Source organism: Chaetodon auriga, chromosome 16, assembly GCF_051107435.1.
Source record: "Chaetodon auriga isolate fChaAug3 chromosome 16, fChaAug3.hap1, whole genome shotgun sequence".
Taxonomy (NCBI): domain Eukaryota; kingdom Metazoa; phylum Chordata; class Actinopteri; order Chaetodontiformes; family Chaetodontidae; genus Chaetodon; species Chaetodon auriga.
The window spans coordinates 1,901,589-1,918,925 of NC_135089.1; the positions used below are offsets into that span (position 1 = coordinate 1,901,589).

Consider the following 17,337-nt stretch of genomic DNA (forward strand, 5'->3'; position numbering starts at 1 on the left):
TGATGGCGAATAAAAATGAAATGCACTTCTCAGGCAACTCGGATTAAGGATCACGCTTTTATCAAATACTAAAGTCTATTTCAAGTCCTGTTCATAAATAACTGAGGGGAGAGAGGGAGGAAAAGAAAAATGGTGGAGGCAAAAAAAAACGAGGGAGAAACTGGAGGGGAAGGGCCAGACAGGCGGGGGTGGAGTGGATGCAGACTGAGAGCATCACGGTCTGAAGCTAAGGGCACTTGGGGTTGGAGAGATTAAGAAATAAGGTAGAAAATAAGAATCTGAGGGCATTTCAGCATCACATAATCCCCACGACTCCTTTCCAGGAATCTCCTTCAATTACAGATGAAAAATGGAATTCGGGTTAAGATGGCTGCTCGGGGTGCAGACCTGGTCCTCCCTGCTTCCTGCCTCCCTCCCAAACTGCTTCTCTCCCATGCTCCTCGCCGCTCACCAAGGATGCGAGCGGCTTTCCCGACCATTTAGATTTCCCACCATAGTCTAGACACTCCCCGGAGACTCTGCCATCCATTACAAAGATGGAGCTTTCAAAGAGAAGAGGAAGTGAAAGCCCCACACAGAGCCAGTTCTGCCTAAAATGTCCGTCTGTCTCCGAGCCTCACCGGCTTGAGATCTGCTGTCTTAATATTTCATGATGATCTCACCTCTCCTCTGTAACGCTGCGACTTGCAGAACATCTTCTGTCAAACTGCACACAGATCTCTGTCATTAGAAAGACTCCAGAGGAGACAACGAGCTGAACGTCCCCCATGAGCTCTCACCCTCAACCCCACACAAACCCGCCGACTTCCAGGCCAGAGATCCGGTTACCGTCGTCCCCGTGCATCACACCCTCGGCCCTGAGGGCTGGCGGACGACTCCGTCCCGAGTCTCCGAGGCTACTTCTCTCTAATCACACACTTCACTTTATGGAGTGACCTGTTTTACTACTGGACGCTGAGCTATGCTCGTTTTAACGGTCCTCCTCAGCTCCACAGGTAAGTATCGACGTTCCTGTACTAAACACGGCTCGTCATGAGAGCCAGGCTGTGCAGAGTGACGCCGCGTTGAAACACCACACTAAAACAACAGGAACATTTAATGCTGCGTGAGCTTTAAGCAGCTCGTCCTCTCTGTCCCTGCAGACTGTGGAGGATCGCTCTGTGGGATGGACTCAGGAAGCTTTACCCACTGCACTATTTACTCTTATTGTTGTAGTGACAGGAAGTTGTACTAGCTGCAGCTCCGAATGCGTGCTAGCACTCAGCTAAAAAATGGTCACATGAGCTGGACGGTGCATTCTCACATTAAAAAAATTCTTAGAACCAGAACTGTTCTTATGATAGTTTGCTTTGATTGGATCGATGTGCAGTTTAGCACAGCTGTGTGATCCCGGCTGAACCGGAGCGATCGTAAATCTTTTGGGCCTCGGAAGATTTGGTCACAGAAAATATAAAAAAACAAACAAAATTCATATAAAATAAAACATTTATAGAATTTTAGCACCTTTATTTTGAAACTCTGCTTCTGACTGAGGGCCAACTCGGAGGCTATCAGCGCTCGAGTGGTCATTTCTAAAACCTGCACCTTCTCCTGCCTGCTGCCAGCGATCGGCATAGAAGCATCGCCGCCTCAATCAGGGCCAGAAAATCATTCGAGCGCTGTGAAAGTGTAGCTGACATCAAGCAGCGTGGCCAGTGACTGACACCTTTCAGCCGTAGCTGCACAACCTCTGATTTACCGCAGCTGAGATGAATACGGCCGGCCGACCTGGCTGCTGGGGATACGACTCCTACACACACTCTTGATAATTCGCCTGCATGCAGAGCTGCTGCACATACACTGGAGAGCAGCACATGGGTGATTCATTCATGCAGATGTCGGGCAGTGCTCTCCAGGATTCTGTCCCTGGCTTCCTGCAGCGACTCGCAGCTGCAGTCTGCTTGACTTCATTTCACTGTTAATATTGTTCTGTTCTCTATTTGCTGCTTCTCTCATGATGTGATATACATGCTAACAGGTTTTTCTATTTGCTGTAAAAGGGATAATGTAGCAGATGGATTGCTTTACTTCCACTCAAAACCTAAAACTGGACATATTTACAGGTCTGGATCTGGTATTTAGACAAACAACAGAACGTCCTGGCACTATGTGAGTAGAGGTGTGATTGTCTTTGGAGCCACCGTCTTCTCACCAGAGTCTGCTGGTCCCCCAGGCAGACACTGGGCGGTTATGGGCGGATGGGTTTTAAGCCTCTCGTGCACTTTATTTTTCTTTTCGTTGCGTGAAGTGAAACTGAACAGGTGATCAGCTGCGTGGGCCGTGACTTAGTGTGAGGACAAAGGAGAAATGTGTTATGCCACGAAGACTTCCTGACAGCCAATAAATATGCATAAAACGACAAGAGAATTCATGGTTTCAGTTCTTTAACTCCAGCGTTCTGACATAGCCTGCATATTTAGCCTTATAAACGGTAATGTTTTGTTTTCTATCCCTGGAAGACATCATTAAACATCATTTGTAAGCATACATTACACTATACGCAGCAAATCGGCCATCTGGTGATTTTGGAGCTCGCTGTCTGGGAAACAATAAATCTATTGTATGGCTCCATGTAAAGACTCCCACTAAAGTAACGCCTCCGTGTAGACATACGTCGAGTATATTAAACATAGCCGTGTGCACAGACTGTATGTAGTGTTAATAATGCAGTGTTTACGCCTTGGCATCGAGCAGGCAGTACTGGCCCAGGGCTGCAAACTGGCAGGGCTGTGCAGTAATTAGGGGCTGTGTGTCGGAGATGTGGAGGCTCGCTGCGTGTCACGCTGGTACCACTGCCGGGCAGACCCGGTGAGTCGGCGGCAGGCATGCCGACTTCTACACGGGCCACACCTTCCGCCGCAGCAGGAAGTCGCACCTTTGGCTTCGACAAGCGCTCCTGCGGCCCGCGAGGCTCGGCTGTCGCTCGGCGGTCCAAGAAGGGCCGCGGAGGACGTTAACACCTCGACGGCGGCCGTCAGCTGTCCTCACAACATGTGTGGGCCGTGTGTTCACGCACACGATCATATTAACCCTTTACAGCACGGTGCAGTAAAGATGTTTAAAGGTGGATTCATTTTCAGTGTCTTAACTCTACTGGATATTTTGGTTTTTGTCCATGTCTGTGTATTTCTGTCCAGTGAAATCACCCTGTTGCACTCACTCATGAGGATTATGAGGAAAGAAGTGTCTTTTTATATGATTTGCTCTGCTGTGAATGTCTGAGATACTGATACACGGAACAAGTCGCACTGATTCCGGCAGTTTAAGTTCTGCTTTGACTACTTTATGACAGAGAGGAAAGGATGTGATTTTGACATAAATTGCATCATTCATGGAGAAAAGGGTGAAAGGCGAACACCAGCAATTTAGCGGTGACCTCCCATCACGCTGTGGACTCGCTGGAGACAGATAAAAAGAAGAGCGGCCGAAATCAAAGCAGCTGAGGATGAGATGTCCTGACTTCTTAGTCCCCAGCACGAGTTAAGCTCCAAAAACACTGCGTCCTACATTTCCCATGATGCAACACCCTCGCTGCCTGATGAATGCAGAAGTATTTTCAACTCTTTTCATCGACTGAGAGACTAAACATGGAAACTAAACTGATGCGAAATCAGCCGACTGACCCTTTAAGAGGAACTCTTTATATGGCAGTAAATCCTAAAACCATCCTGTTATGTTGAATTCTAAGCTATTAAACAGGTGCCATAACGAGAGTTTGAGAATATGCTTAATTATTTTCCTCCTCCTTACTCTTTATGACTAATAACAACAGAAATATAGTCACATTTTCCGGTTAATTCGGAGCTGCTGTGTTTATGTGTGTATCATTTGTTGCATCTTTCACACACTTGTTTACCGGCTGCAGTGTGTGCTGTGTGTGTGTGTCCCAGCATGCACGCTTGAGTTTTACTTTGAATTCATCAGTGCGTTTATTATATATCACATATATTTCACCCTGCGAGCTGCAGCCTCTTACGGTTGTGGAGAGATTCAGCAGCTCAAGCAAACCCAACTGGAATCCTAACAGCCTCTCGCATCTCCGTTTGACATTAATTGATAATCAAACAAGCCTTCACATTAGACATTTATGAGATCAGCTGAATTATCTATTTAATGTAACCCAATTATATGCAACCCTTGTGCACCAATCAACAGTAATTCCCGACTCGTAAATGACAGCTACAGCGACAGATTTAATCAATAATAAACATTGATGAAAACTTGCGACCTGCTTAGAAAGAGGGTAATTAACAGGCAGAAAAGTGCTGTGCTGAATTTCTTTTTTCTTTAGGAAAATCGCTCTCTGATCCTCGTGGCTTATTCGGTTCACCAGAATCTCACAGCTCGCGTTCCAGCACCAGTGAGAGTAAGTGTAAAACAAACATTCAATTTCCCTTTGACAATTACAGATAGACATTTATCATTAATTCTTAACACAGGCTTCAGCTGCTCCGGCTCTTAATTAAAGCCTTATAATTTTTTTAAGTTGTTGCCATAAAAGTGAATTTCATAAATGATTCAGTCGGCCTTTTTTCACTGCAAACTAAACAGCTTCAGCCGGGAAGAAGTGAATCCAGAGACGGCTTCACAAGGGTTTTTAGGGCCAGAGAAGACATCTGGACTTTCCCACCTGAGGCTGGAGCGTCAAATAAAATACTAAGATGTGCTGGAGTGTCTTTCATCCGCAGCACAGGACTGTCACATCCTGTGCGCCGACTCCGACTTCAGCTAACACGTGTCAGCAGAGCGGGCATCAAAAGCAGCCCATTAGAGACGCTGGGGAATTCTGCACCTGAAGCCTGTTTGGGTTCAACAGAACCGGATGGAACTGACGAAATGGAGGTAAGTGTGCACAAAGGGGTCTGCTGCTCTTACCAGTCTTGTAAAGAGGGGCACTCCCAAATGCCAGAGGTGATCGTTCAGCAGTCCGCTGTACACCACGTTCCCGAAGACAGCAATGCTTCCTGACTTACACAATGTGTTTCCTACGGGACACAGAGAAACAGGCAGGCGTCATTTCACCGGAGGCCACGGCTGCAGCAGCAAGACACGAGAAAAAAGGCAAACTCAATCACAGGAAATACCAGCAGAGAAGCAGAGAACGCATCAGTGATTGTCATAAATATTGATTCCAGAGGTTTATTGACCTTATTGGTAATGACAGAAACAGATAGCTAGCTTGTGTGCAATCAATAAAGTTGAGCCGGGCTGGTCCAACAGCACAGTGTAAACGAAGGAGGTGCAAAACGAGGAGGCCGACGGTGAGAAAAACCTCAATCATCTCCTAAAAGCATCGCACAGTAAAACCTCTCAACAAGCCCAAAAATCACACGGCCGAAATGAACACGTGTCAGTTTGCCTCCTTCACACATCGTCCCAGTAAATGACTGGAATGACCCTCAGACGCTGCTGGTGATCGTCACGAGTCACACATGCAGCTACACTCACGAACATTTCAACAGAGCTGGGGGGGCTTAGCTTTTATTATTCAAAGAGTTCGTGACCTGTGATTGGTTCATTCGCTCCACGTGAGAGCGCCTTTGGTCAGACCGACCTCATCCTCTACGCTCTCGTCCCTGCAATGTTACTGCTTTCGTTCACACCAGGAGATGTATATGCGTTGGAAACTGGTGGCACAGATGTCCCTGATCATCGATCCTGCTCCTGTTCACACTCGACCCCACGCTGGAAATGTTCCTGAACATTTCAGACAGACTGAACGTGTGAAAGAGGCTTAAAAGTCACCATTAGAATCAGAGGTAATAAACCAACTTTAAAGAGGCACAAACGGGTAAAAATGTTCCCACGTAATTTGATTCTTGTGGTACAAAACGAGCAGCTGTTGCTGCAGCGAGACCCGAATCTTCAAATGCTCCACAAAGTCTGAACCTTGAGGCTTTGAGTTTCAGATGATGAGTGCTTCCCCGAGGCTGAGTTACGACGCAACGTGATGTCTTTTCAAACAAGGCAACAAACCACACTGGCTTCAGATTTTATATTCTTTAAAACTGAATTAGGAACATTTATTTTTTGTAATCAGTTTGATGTGAAGTCTGACGCTCATGCTGCTCATTTCAGGGCAAACAGCTGTTCCAGTAGCTTCTGTCACTGGATGCGTTAAAGGTTTCTGTGCATGAAAAAGCCAAAAAGTATCGACTACAGAACGTGATATTTGACTCTGTTTCCTGTTTATCAAAATCTGCATATATGAAAGCAGAATATTTTTTGAGCCCATCAGAGAGGGAAACCCCGTCTATCCAGGCCTTCTGGGCTCCCTGTGGCGCCAACACTGAGTATGTCATTATCAATGATATCCATCAATGCTCCCTCTCATGTTGTCTCTGCATTTCATCTGTAATCTAAATAAAATCTACCTTCCTGTCCTTTCTGGTCGCTCTGCACTCGACGGCTCTCAGCGCGTCAAGCTGCCGACGTTTAACCTGCAGAGGTCTGGTGTTAAACAATCAGCAATATATATGTATGTTATTGGATTTTTCATAATTTTCATTATTACAGGGAGAGAAATCAAATCTATTTATACAGAGTGTCTGACAGAAAGTAGGCTGGGTGTGCTTCACACACAACAAATACGAACGAAATGAAATAGAACATGAATGGATATTAAATACACATAAAGGAAAAACTGATTCCGCCTCTTATTTCAGAAGAAGAAGAAGAAGAAGTAATTCCAGGTTTTCTTCTGTACGAGGCTTTTCCTCGTTAAACAGCATCGCTTCACAGACCCACGACAACGCTGCTGGAGAGCGCACATCAGCGGCCTCTGCGCGCTCTGAAAGTGGCGTCCGCTGCCGCACGCTTCACCCTCTCAAAGACACTTAATTAGCTTGGTGCCAATGAGGGGCCTTCACAAGCAAAAACACACATGTATGTGTGCCAACACACACTCACACACACACACGTGTTCCCAAGAGTGTGATGAAGTGCACAGTGACGTCCCCATGTATGTGATGAATGCAGCTTATGGAGCAGCAGCACAGCAAACACAGGTCCCCATTGTAATTTCTGCACAAAGGAATGCTGCAAAGGCACACCAGGGGTGGAGTGAAGCAGTGCTGACAAGCAACACATGCATTATTTAAAAACAAAAGTAAAAAATGCCCATTAAAGTGTCAGTGGTGCTTTCGGCAGTGCTGGCTTGGGCGCGGTGTGCGTATTACTGTTATTAATGGGCCAGGCGTGGGGGGCATTCCTTCAGTGTGATTGCTCTGCTGCTGTTGCTATCCACGGTTCAAGCCTCCGCCTTTTTTCCCATTTCTTCTGTGTGTGTGTGTGTGTGTGTGTGTGTGTGTGTGTGTGTGTGTGTGGAAGAGGAACAGATAAAGAACATGATACAGACAGAGACGGAGAGACACCGAGAGACCCCGAGTGCACAGTCAATGAGCTCCTACAGCTAATATCATTTCACATTATTGAATGCATATTAAGGCGGAGAGACCTTGTCAGACGAACAGGAGCAGCGGTGCTTATATCAAATTCTGATCCGCCGTCACGGACATGTCTAAAAAATGCCTGGAATGTAGTCAGCAAATTGAAAATAAGTGCATACCATTTTTCTTTGCAGTTTAAGATCAAGGGCTATACATTACCGCTACTGACACAGCAGAATGAGGTCATCGTGCATGTTGTAATTACAGCTGGGTAAACACTCTGCTCTCTGCTGCAACCCTGCAAACGCAGACAGCATGCAGGACTAATGAAGAGAAAGCAGCACGCAGACCAGTGACGTTTGATCTCTCTGCTAACAGCATCGCAAAATATTTAATACATCAGTGGGAATAAATAAATTGAACAAAATGATCAGTGGTGTTTGTTCTGGTCAAGTCCGGAGCGGCGGAACACACTGGAATCAATGTGGGTGCTTCTCTTGTTAGATAACAGTGAAGCAGCGGCGCATCGCTGACCTGCTCTGCTACAGCCAGTTTGTTATGGTATTATTAATGGTGTTTACATGCAGCGAACAGAGCACATAATCAAATTTCCCATATTTGCATGTAGAAAATGTCACATAGGAGAGACAAGTTAATTTTCCCCCTCACAAACTCTGCATCGCTGTACAGCCGGCGGCTTTTTATTTTTTTTATTTTTCTTTATAAAAAATTGATTCAGCTTGCACGTTTGCACCACTGGAGTATCTGTAGTTTTCATAAAACCGACCTAAACTGATGACATGTTGCTTATTGGTTCAGGATGAACTGTTAGTAATCAGTTTTTTGGTTGTTAACCCTGCGTTTTTAGGGCCCCTCTCAGCAGTCGGGCGTTCTCTCATCTGCAGACTCGACAGCATTGAGCCCAACCACTGATTAATTATTAATCGTGTGATTAAAGTGTGCATGGGTGTGGGTGTACCTACAGTCTGTGTGTGGCTCAGTGAGCGGCGGAGCAATGCAACCTGCAGCCTGCTTTGCATTATCTACAACTTTTTATTCTTCACTGATTCTGTCTGCTTTTTGTTTTAACTCTATTTCAGAACAAGCTGTTTAACTACAGGCATCAGGTTATTTAAGACCCAGATCACTGCGCATGTACAATACCTGCAAGAGCAGAGGAAGGGAAGGAGAGGGTATTGTTTTATTAAGTGAGTGATGCCTGCTTGAGTCTGGCTCAATTTTCTTTTGGCTGCAAGTCAGAGTGTCTGTTTGTATCTGAGTGCAGACATACATGGAGGGTTTGGCTGACGTAGATTTCAAGGCCGACGCTGCTACCAATATTTCAGGATTGAATCTGCTTATAAATTATTCTAAATGCCAATTTTCAACCTGAAACTTCAACATTTTTCAAACTTTTCCAAAGAAGAAGAAAACATAAATGTGTACTTGGATGGAACGGGATAAACTTGTGAAACTGGAGTCAGTTCAAGCGTCTCCATGCAGACAGTGGACTATTTATCACTCTGCATATCAATTATAGAGGAAACTCTTGATCTTCTGAAGTCATTTCTGTCTTTATTTCAGTCCCAAAAACCTAATTCTCATAATATAAGTGTAAAAAAGTAAGGCAGATTCACCTGTTTACAACAGAAATCAAGAGTTTCTATAGATGAGATTCTGCATTTTAAAGGAAAAAAGAACAAAGCCGCTCGCAGGAGGATCAGAATCGGTTTCATTGGCCCAGTTTGAGTGTGAATACAAGGAACGTGACTCCGGATTTTCATTGCTGCTGACACAGTACTGACACAGACACACAGCTAAGAACAGGAACAAGTACTGAAGAAATAAAGCCAAAGAACGCTCAGGGACTCTAACGTACACGAGTGCATGAAAAAAAAAAAAAAAAGGCGTATATGCAAAAGAAAATAGTGCAAACATTTTGATTAGAGATGAAGAAGATGGCGGCTTTGAAAATCCAAACATGCAGCCTTTAATAACTGATCTGTGCTCAGATAAACAGTATTAAAGCTCATTCAGTTTACATCATTTTTCATGCAGAACTGCAGAACATGTGACTGTTTTTGAGCAGCTGCAGACGCTCAGTTTGAGGATTTGCTGCATTTCTCTTATTTGATAGTGAAAGGGAAATGTTCTGCTTTTGGACTGTTGATCGGGGAAAATGCGATTTAATGACATCACCTTGGGCACTTTTTACTATGTTGTGGTGTCTTACAGCCTTAACGATTAATCAATAATGGAATTATTGGTTAGCTGCAGCCCTACACGCTGTAATGAAACACAGTGCAGCAGAGTTACATCCTCTTCACAAAGCTCTCTGCTCACGAGCTGTTTAATATCCGAGAAAAGAAGGAAACCATCTGAGCGTGGTGTCAACATTATAGGTGGCTGCGTGTGTGTGTGTGTGTGTGTGTGTGCGCCCCCCCCCCCGGCCTCCTGCTCTCCGGCCCCCTCCCCTGGCTCTGCTGTCGGGTGGGTTGCTTTAAGCATTCAAACTCCAGAATGTGCAGCAGCTCACTTCTAGCAACGAGGCACATTGCTGCAATGCAATAAGGGAAAACAACACTTTTAATAATTCAGGCCCTGAGACCGTGAGGGGGGCGAGGCGGAGGGTGGGGGGATGGGTGGAGGGAAGACGTCTTAAAGTACCGCAGAATGGCTCATTTAGCTCCTGCTACGCATTATTAAAGTTGTATCGAACCCCCTCCTGGGTCTTTCCCAAAGTTTTTTTTTTTTTTCATTTTCCTTTCCTCTTTCCCCAAAAGCCTGCGAGGTAACCAATAACAGCTAGCAACATTTATAAACGACAGAGTATCCTGCACCTTAGAGGAGGAGGTAAATAATGGTGTAGCTCTTAATCTCTCTTTCTCCCTGTCCTCCCCGCTCACTAGTCCTCCGGTCCGAAATTTGTCAGTGCTTTATCCTGTTTGAACCGTAATACAGAGCCCTCGCTGTCCAGATTATTTTCTGCCTGAGCTAAGCCCACGATGCATAAAAAATGTGGGGAATGAACCTTGTATGGAATCAAATTGAGTAATAAAATCGTGTTCGCTGTGGCACTGATGGACGCGTGATGGTACCGTTAAGGACGTGTTCAAAGGTACTGTAAATTGCCTCTGCGCCTGATGGCAGTTTCCAGAGCAAAGAGAGAGAATGTGAGTGAAAACAGAGGCAGGAGAGCGATGGGAACGAGCCCCGATGCAGATGTGCTTATTTTCTGCTATCCTGGGAATGTATGGAATAATTAATGTAAATAATAAAGCACACAAGAGGTCGATCGGGCCTGTGTTGTTCTCTTTTCATTAAAAAAACAACAGATGATTATTAACTCCTTAACGTGCACTTTGCTTCCTTTGTTTAAGGAGCTTTAAGGGTGAAAAAAGAATCACTTTAATCTGCAGTGTGGGCTTGCCGGCGTCGTATACACGCTGCAGTATCATCTCGTTTCAGCGCCTAATTCAAGCTTTATGCTGTTTACACTGAGGGAAATATTCAAGCTCAGCGCGCCGTGTTTTTTACGGCTGCATCACTTCATCAAGTAGAAATATTCCGGATGTCTTGTGCATCATTTTAGACGCATTCCTTAAAAGCATCTGACAGATTTTACAGTTAAATGTGATATAAAGTTCTAAGGTTTCGCCCGCGCTGCATCATAGTTCATCATAAACAGAGGATATGAAGTTAATAAGAAGCTGTTTTCCAAACTTGCCGTTTGCACTTTAAGCCATGCGTTCTTCTGCGTGGAGATAAAAAAACAAAACATTCATTAAATGCCTTCAAACCCTCACACATGCAGAGGTGGTCAGCCTCCAAACGAGGCTGTTTCTCTTTGGAAAACGTGACATTTCAGAGATACTGTGCAAGGTTTTCAGCCGGCAGCAACAAATTATAATCATTCTAATTTATGATTAGTGCTTACGTTGCACAATACAATGAAAAAAAGTAAAAGCCTATTAAAATGTCCATTTAGGATATACTGTATACACCATAAACTGCTGCAGAGACCTTAAATCAAAGCCCACTGTGCCGTGAGAGACGCCGAGACAAGAGACAGGAGGTCAGGACAGAGGAAGACAGTGGATGTCAGACGCGTTATGATTGGCTGATATATCGGCCCTTTATGAGAAATCAGCGCGCTTGAGTCGGTGTTGTTCACCTCTGAAATGATGGAACAGTCTGATTACACATTAACTTCAGAATCTGACACCAGCTGTCTGCAGGAAGCCTTAAACTTGAATTGATTCTGATGCGACATATTGATCAGATTAATCAGATTAATGACATTAATTACTGCAAGTGGTAGTTAAAGGAAAAATTCAACACACTGGGAAACATGTACAATAACCGTGAAGCTAAAGACGATTAGCTTAGCATTTTGACTGGACAGAGCTCTAAAGGTAATAACACCTCTGAAGATTACAGCTTGTTACATGCTAGCAGTTTCCCCTTGTTTTCAGTCTTTGTGCTAAGCTAAGCTAACCAGCTGCTGCCAGTAGATTCATGTAGAGCCATTAAAATCATGATATCAACTGACTTTGTGGACGTGGATCAGATCGACTCGTGCTAGCTTAGCATGCTAACCTCTGTTGAAGAATCCAAAACAAGAAAATGACTTCTGAAGATGTAAAGCTGAGGCTGAATCCTTCATCAATCATCATTCTGGTGTATTTTTAAAGGGTAAGATTATGGATAAAATAGTCATTTTAACAACCGTTTTGTAAAACAGTACCATGATCTGACTCCACCAACAGTTAACAGACAATAATGCAGAATTAATGTCCACTCTTCGTCATGTTTTTACTCCTTTATGTTTATTCGTTACTGGTCTGAAAGCTGTTCCTCCATCCTGACAGCAGCACAGTCAGCAGCCGACAAATTAAACATATTTTTCTTTAACTCACCAACCAGCTCCTGTTTCTGTAGGTTCATCCACAAAAGTATCTGCACGCACCTTCATAAACACAGTCTGATGGGAGGCCTCGCACATCAAAGCGCTACCAGCCAGTCATCCATCCCGCCTAAACGTCAAACAAACCAGTCAGCCAGCTGCTTGGTCTCCCGCCGAGTGTCAGACTCTGACGCTCTTCCTGCTTCTGCCATCGAAGCTGACTAAACACAGACCCTGTTTTCTTCAAAGCTATGCAAATTAGCCACGTTGCTAAGTGGATTCCTCTTTTTTTGTGGCGGAGCCGCAGGGCCGATTAGGGACAATTTCAATCTACAGAATGTATACACACCTACATACAGTGGAGAGTATTACCCCCCTGTGGGGGATTCTCAGGGGTCTTCCCTTTCTCATAACACCCCCTGCTTTAATTGTTGAATGTAAAGTGAAAATAATGGACATTCCTCTGCTGCAAGGGCTGAAAACGGAGGCGGGAGGCAGCTTATAAAGAACAAAACACAGCACAGGCGCACAGCGGCGGTGATCTTTGACCTCACCGCGGCCGATCATTGATTGCATTATGAAGACTATATGGCCAAAAGTATGTGGACAGGATGTTTTTGGCTTGAGGCCTGTTTGTTCAAGTGAAGGGTTTCATGGGTTTAATGCTACGTTATCTTACACCAGCGCTCTGCAGCCTCGGGGTGTGGACGTCCACAAAGTCTTTTTCAGACTGGTGCTGCATATCTTTCAAGCCAATATCAGACAAATATATACATGGCCAAGGAAAAACAAGTCGGTTGAACTGGTCACAAATGGCAGCCGCAGGCAACTGGTGCAGGTTCACAAGAGCAGGTTGGTTGTTTTAAGGGCTCAAAGGGCTGGAAACGATGGCGTCAGACGATGGTGTGACTGCAGCTCTGTGCACGTGATGCTGTCATGTCCAAACACAAAGACGCGGCGTTCCCAGCTCTACGTCTGTCTCCAGCTTCTCATGTTGTTTTAAATGTGCTACAGAAATAAACTGACACTCTGCCGACCCCTCGCATTTTTAATGAGAAGCATGGGATGAAGATGAAGGAGGATGACGGGGGCAGGGCTGATTTCGGAGTCATCATCATCACTATAATTATTATTATTGGTGTAAGAAAAGTGTGTTGTTGCTGTTGTGGAATCATACTAAAAACAGCAACCCTATTTGCGACAGTCATTTCCATTTCTTCTTATCATTATCTCTTCATTATCATTATCGCCATTACGATCGGTCACGGCATTATTATCCTAATTGTTCTCAGCATCATCGCAACATACTGCAGCTAATGACAACCTCAAGATGTGGAGAGAGGGCTTTTTTAATGCAGAAATAAATAATGCAAATACCAAACGACCAATGAAAAGCGTCTGAACTGCCCATCTGGCTTGAAATGTTCTGGAGAAACAAACGAGAGGACGGAAACCAGAAGCTGTTTTGATGTCTCAGTCTGGATGAGCGCTGGCAACGAGCGAGGGCCTCGGGATCCCATCAGACAATTGATTGTTAGCAACGCTCAAGTCCTGCTTTACCACTCTTACAAACAAGTTCTCTGTCAAGCACACCATAGGGTAGCAAATGATTTTATTTCATAGATTTTTGGATTTGACTGATGAATTATTCATTGATGTTCTACCCTTGGCGTGAGAGAAGGCGAAAAGACAAAGAAAAGTTTCAGATGTGTCACACAGGAGCCTGTAAACACCAACGTTTTCTCCTCCAAAGTGTCTCGTTCTTCCCACTAACCCTGCTTCGTCAACATCAGCTGAGCGAGAGTCCCAGGGGCCGACAAATCTCCTGTAATCTGCCAGACCTCCCCTCCATGTCCGGTGCTGTTGTTTTCCTGTATCCTTCTAAGTGTTATTGAGTCTGCAAACTCTGAAAAATTGTTATCAATTTGGATCCAGTCCAGCACCTGTGAAACACACAGTATGGCTGAGCTTTTCCGCCGCTGTTGTTGAATTACACACTTTAGTGGCACACACTCCTGGCCCAGATGTTCGGGATAATGCGACAGTAAAAGTACAAAGAAAGATGGTTACAGGCGGTAAAAATTTCACAGTTTATATTTTGCGATGTTTTCTGTTTTGTAAGGCGTTTAACTGTGGAGGTCAATTGCTGCTCCCTGATTTGTTTGGGTGGAGGTGTGTGTGTGTGTGTGAGTGTGTGTGTGTGGCTGCATGTGTGTGTTCGGTGTCCTTGGCTAGCGGCTCGCGATGTCTGCTTAAGATCTCTGGTGGCCACAGGTGGATCACATTAGTAATCCCACGCTGGGAAAATACTGGGCAGCTGCAGCAGGAGCTCATCCTGGTAGAAGCTGAGTGGGGTCTATAAAATATCAAAGCAGATCGATCAGTCTGACCTCATAGCATATCCACGCTCTGCAGCCGGGCCGGGTTAAACCCAGTCAAGAGAGGGAAACAAACACTTCACAACGGCGTTTTGCTGCTTCTCCTCGCACTATAAAAACACATAACAATGCGGCGTCTTTCTGCATGCAACAGCAGCTGGAGCCGCGCTGAAATTAACTTTAATGCCATTCTCTCTTGTCTGAGAGACGGAGGCTGAATAATGTAGCAGTGGTAGCTCACTTCCTGAAAAATCGCCAAAATCACAGGGGATGATGATTGTTGCATCGCGCCCGGCATTTCTGTTGTATCCAGTATCGGACCAAGCCGCTCTCAATTGCACCCTGGGGGCTGGAGCTTGCTAACTGAAGAGAAACCAGGTCAACTGATAGGGGAATTGTGTTGTTATCTTTATATGTGCACGCTGCAGATACAGTGGCACAGCTCGCAACATTTTACAAAGCAATCAGGGCCTGTTATCGACGCATGGGTAGCAGGGCTAAACTACAGTAATCCGCTTCATGTTTACTAATGAATCGCCATTTAGGGACGCAGCTCGATTCTGCATCAGGCTGAAGGCGGGACCGACACTTGGGTGAATTCACATCCGGGGAAGGAAGCGTGAGGGGCGAGCGGCAGCCTCCCGGACTTGACATCCCATCGCGAGGGGGGCCGCTGGCTGGGCGGCTTGCTGGCGATGCAGAGTCTGTTTGTTGTGCATCCATCAACCCCGCTGTCCTGCCCAGGAGCCGATCGATAGCCAACACAAAAGCTCATTGATGACAGACAGCTCTTGACAAACATATAGCATTTTTTCTGTCTAGTATAGCAATAATCTCCAAGGTCACTGCGAGTCGTTCGACGGCGGCCGGGGCGCGAGGAGCTCATACCAAGTCGTCTCTGTGTCTTTTCACGCGGGGGAACAAAAAGGTCCGACGCATTTTAAGTCGGCACTGAAAGCTCTTGGCACATTGTTAGGCAGCTGCACACAAGGAGAATGAAAGCACACAGAGTTGACAAGCGGTGAAGCTGACGTGACATGTCACTGACTGACAGCAGAGCCCCCAAGGACACGTAACTAACCCAGTGCTTAATGGTGTAATGGAAGGCCAAATGAGCGGCCAGTCTTGGTCAGCATGCGCGCAGATAAAAACAGCAGTTAATATTTTAGGACTGTTTATATGAGGAATATTAACCTTCTGTTTCCCTCTTGCAAAAGTTAGTCTGTGTGACAGCTGAGAAAATGGACAAGCACACACACACTCAGACTACAGGTGTGTTAGGGCACAGACTTGGAGTTATAATAGGAGGGCCAGGCTCCCCCCCCCAGGCCATCCTGCCAGCTGGCCGGACTGAGTGTGAGTGATGCCCGAGCGAGGCAGCCCCATTAGGGAAGTGCTGGTGGTGAGTGCAGGATAGCTCAGGTAATTAAAGCCAAAGCAAAGCAGGCAGGCGAGGCGGGGGCTCCCAGATTTATGTGGCTGAGTAATGCACATACTGAAGTCAGCTCGCCATCCAACGGCCTCCCTCACTTACAAACAGTCTCAAGAGGCATTAGCTTCCTCACCACTCTGATGCAGCCTATTACTCTCGCTCTCTCCATCTTGTTCTTCGTTTAATGGTTTTGTTTTGGATTCCTGCTCCACTATGTGACTCTATCAGACACAGCATCCAGATCTGTGACGATTAAGACTAGATTTAGATTTTCTCCGTCTTCTGATGTCATCAAGCCGCCACATTCTGATGAAAAACTATCCTCTGATTGGCACACATGGATTTGAGTATAAAGGAGCATTTTTTATATTGACCACAATCATTACTATATTGTTCTTGTGGACTGGCGAACGTTTACAAAATGCCTTTTCTTTGTAATTATGGAGGAACTTATGGTCATATCCACAGAATTATGCATTATTGGTGATATAGTGAAACCTAAAATTCAGAGCAGCAGAGACTACCCTTGAGCGTTGGGTATTTATAATCCAAGACAATGTAAGTTAGCTCGTTGTTTAATTTTACGAAATGAGCATCGCAGAATATAAATTAAGAAAAAATGTGATTTACTGGGCTTCAGCATTCCCCTCGGTTTTAAAAGACATCCTTCAATATAATAATAATGAGGGTAATTTACCTGAGCAGACACATGTTTGTCATTATGGGGGCATAGAACAAGAGCTGATTGTCACTAATTGTCTAAATATGGACGACAGATGTGAGGCTTCATACCATTAATGAAAAATCTGATTCAAACTGATTCTTCAACATTGCTAACATCTACAGATTCTTCCAACCAGGACACAATAATTAACCTCCTAATATCCTTTCTGGTTTCAAACAGTCACAACATTTCTCCCAAATGACTGGAAATATAACAAACTATGAGACACACTGGTGGTCATTTAACTCTCATTCCGCTTCATCATTTCTCTGAATTACACCTCGTTTACACCTGCCATTAAAATGGGATCTGCATCCAGGTTTGTTTTCTGGATAAACGATCCGATCTTGCCTTTGTGTTTACACCTGGTATTTTTAATGATTGGATCTCTGTCCTCCAGACCAAAAACCTGTACGTGAGTAATTTCAGGTGGTGGCATATCAGCACCAGACTCCCTTAAAAAATCACAG

General features: G+C 45.0%; 1 protein-coding gene across 8 annotated transcripts in view; it reads right to left on the reverse strand.

Annotated features, from left to right (window-relative positions):
* Nucleotides 1–17,337, reverse strand: part of LOC143333699 (RNA binding protein fox-1 homolog 3-like) — a 348,241-nt gene that overhangs the window by 112,199 nt on the left and 218,705 nt on the right. For all 8 annotated transcript variants that reach the window (XM_076751900.1, XM_076751907.1, XM_076751901.1 and 5 more), the window contains one exon: nucleotides 4,915–5,024. In XM_076751900.1, coding sequence (XP_076608015.1) covers nucleotides 4,915–5,024 — 110 coding nt within the window. The remainder of the gene's footprint in view (nucleotides 1–4,914; nucleotides 5,025–17,337) is intronic.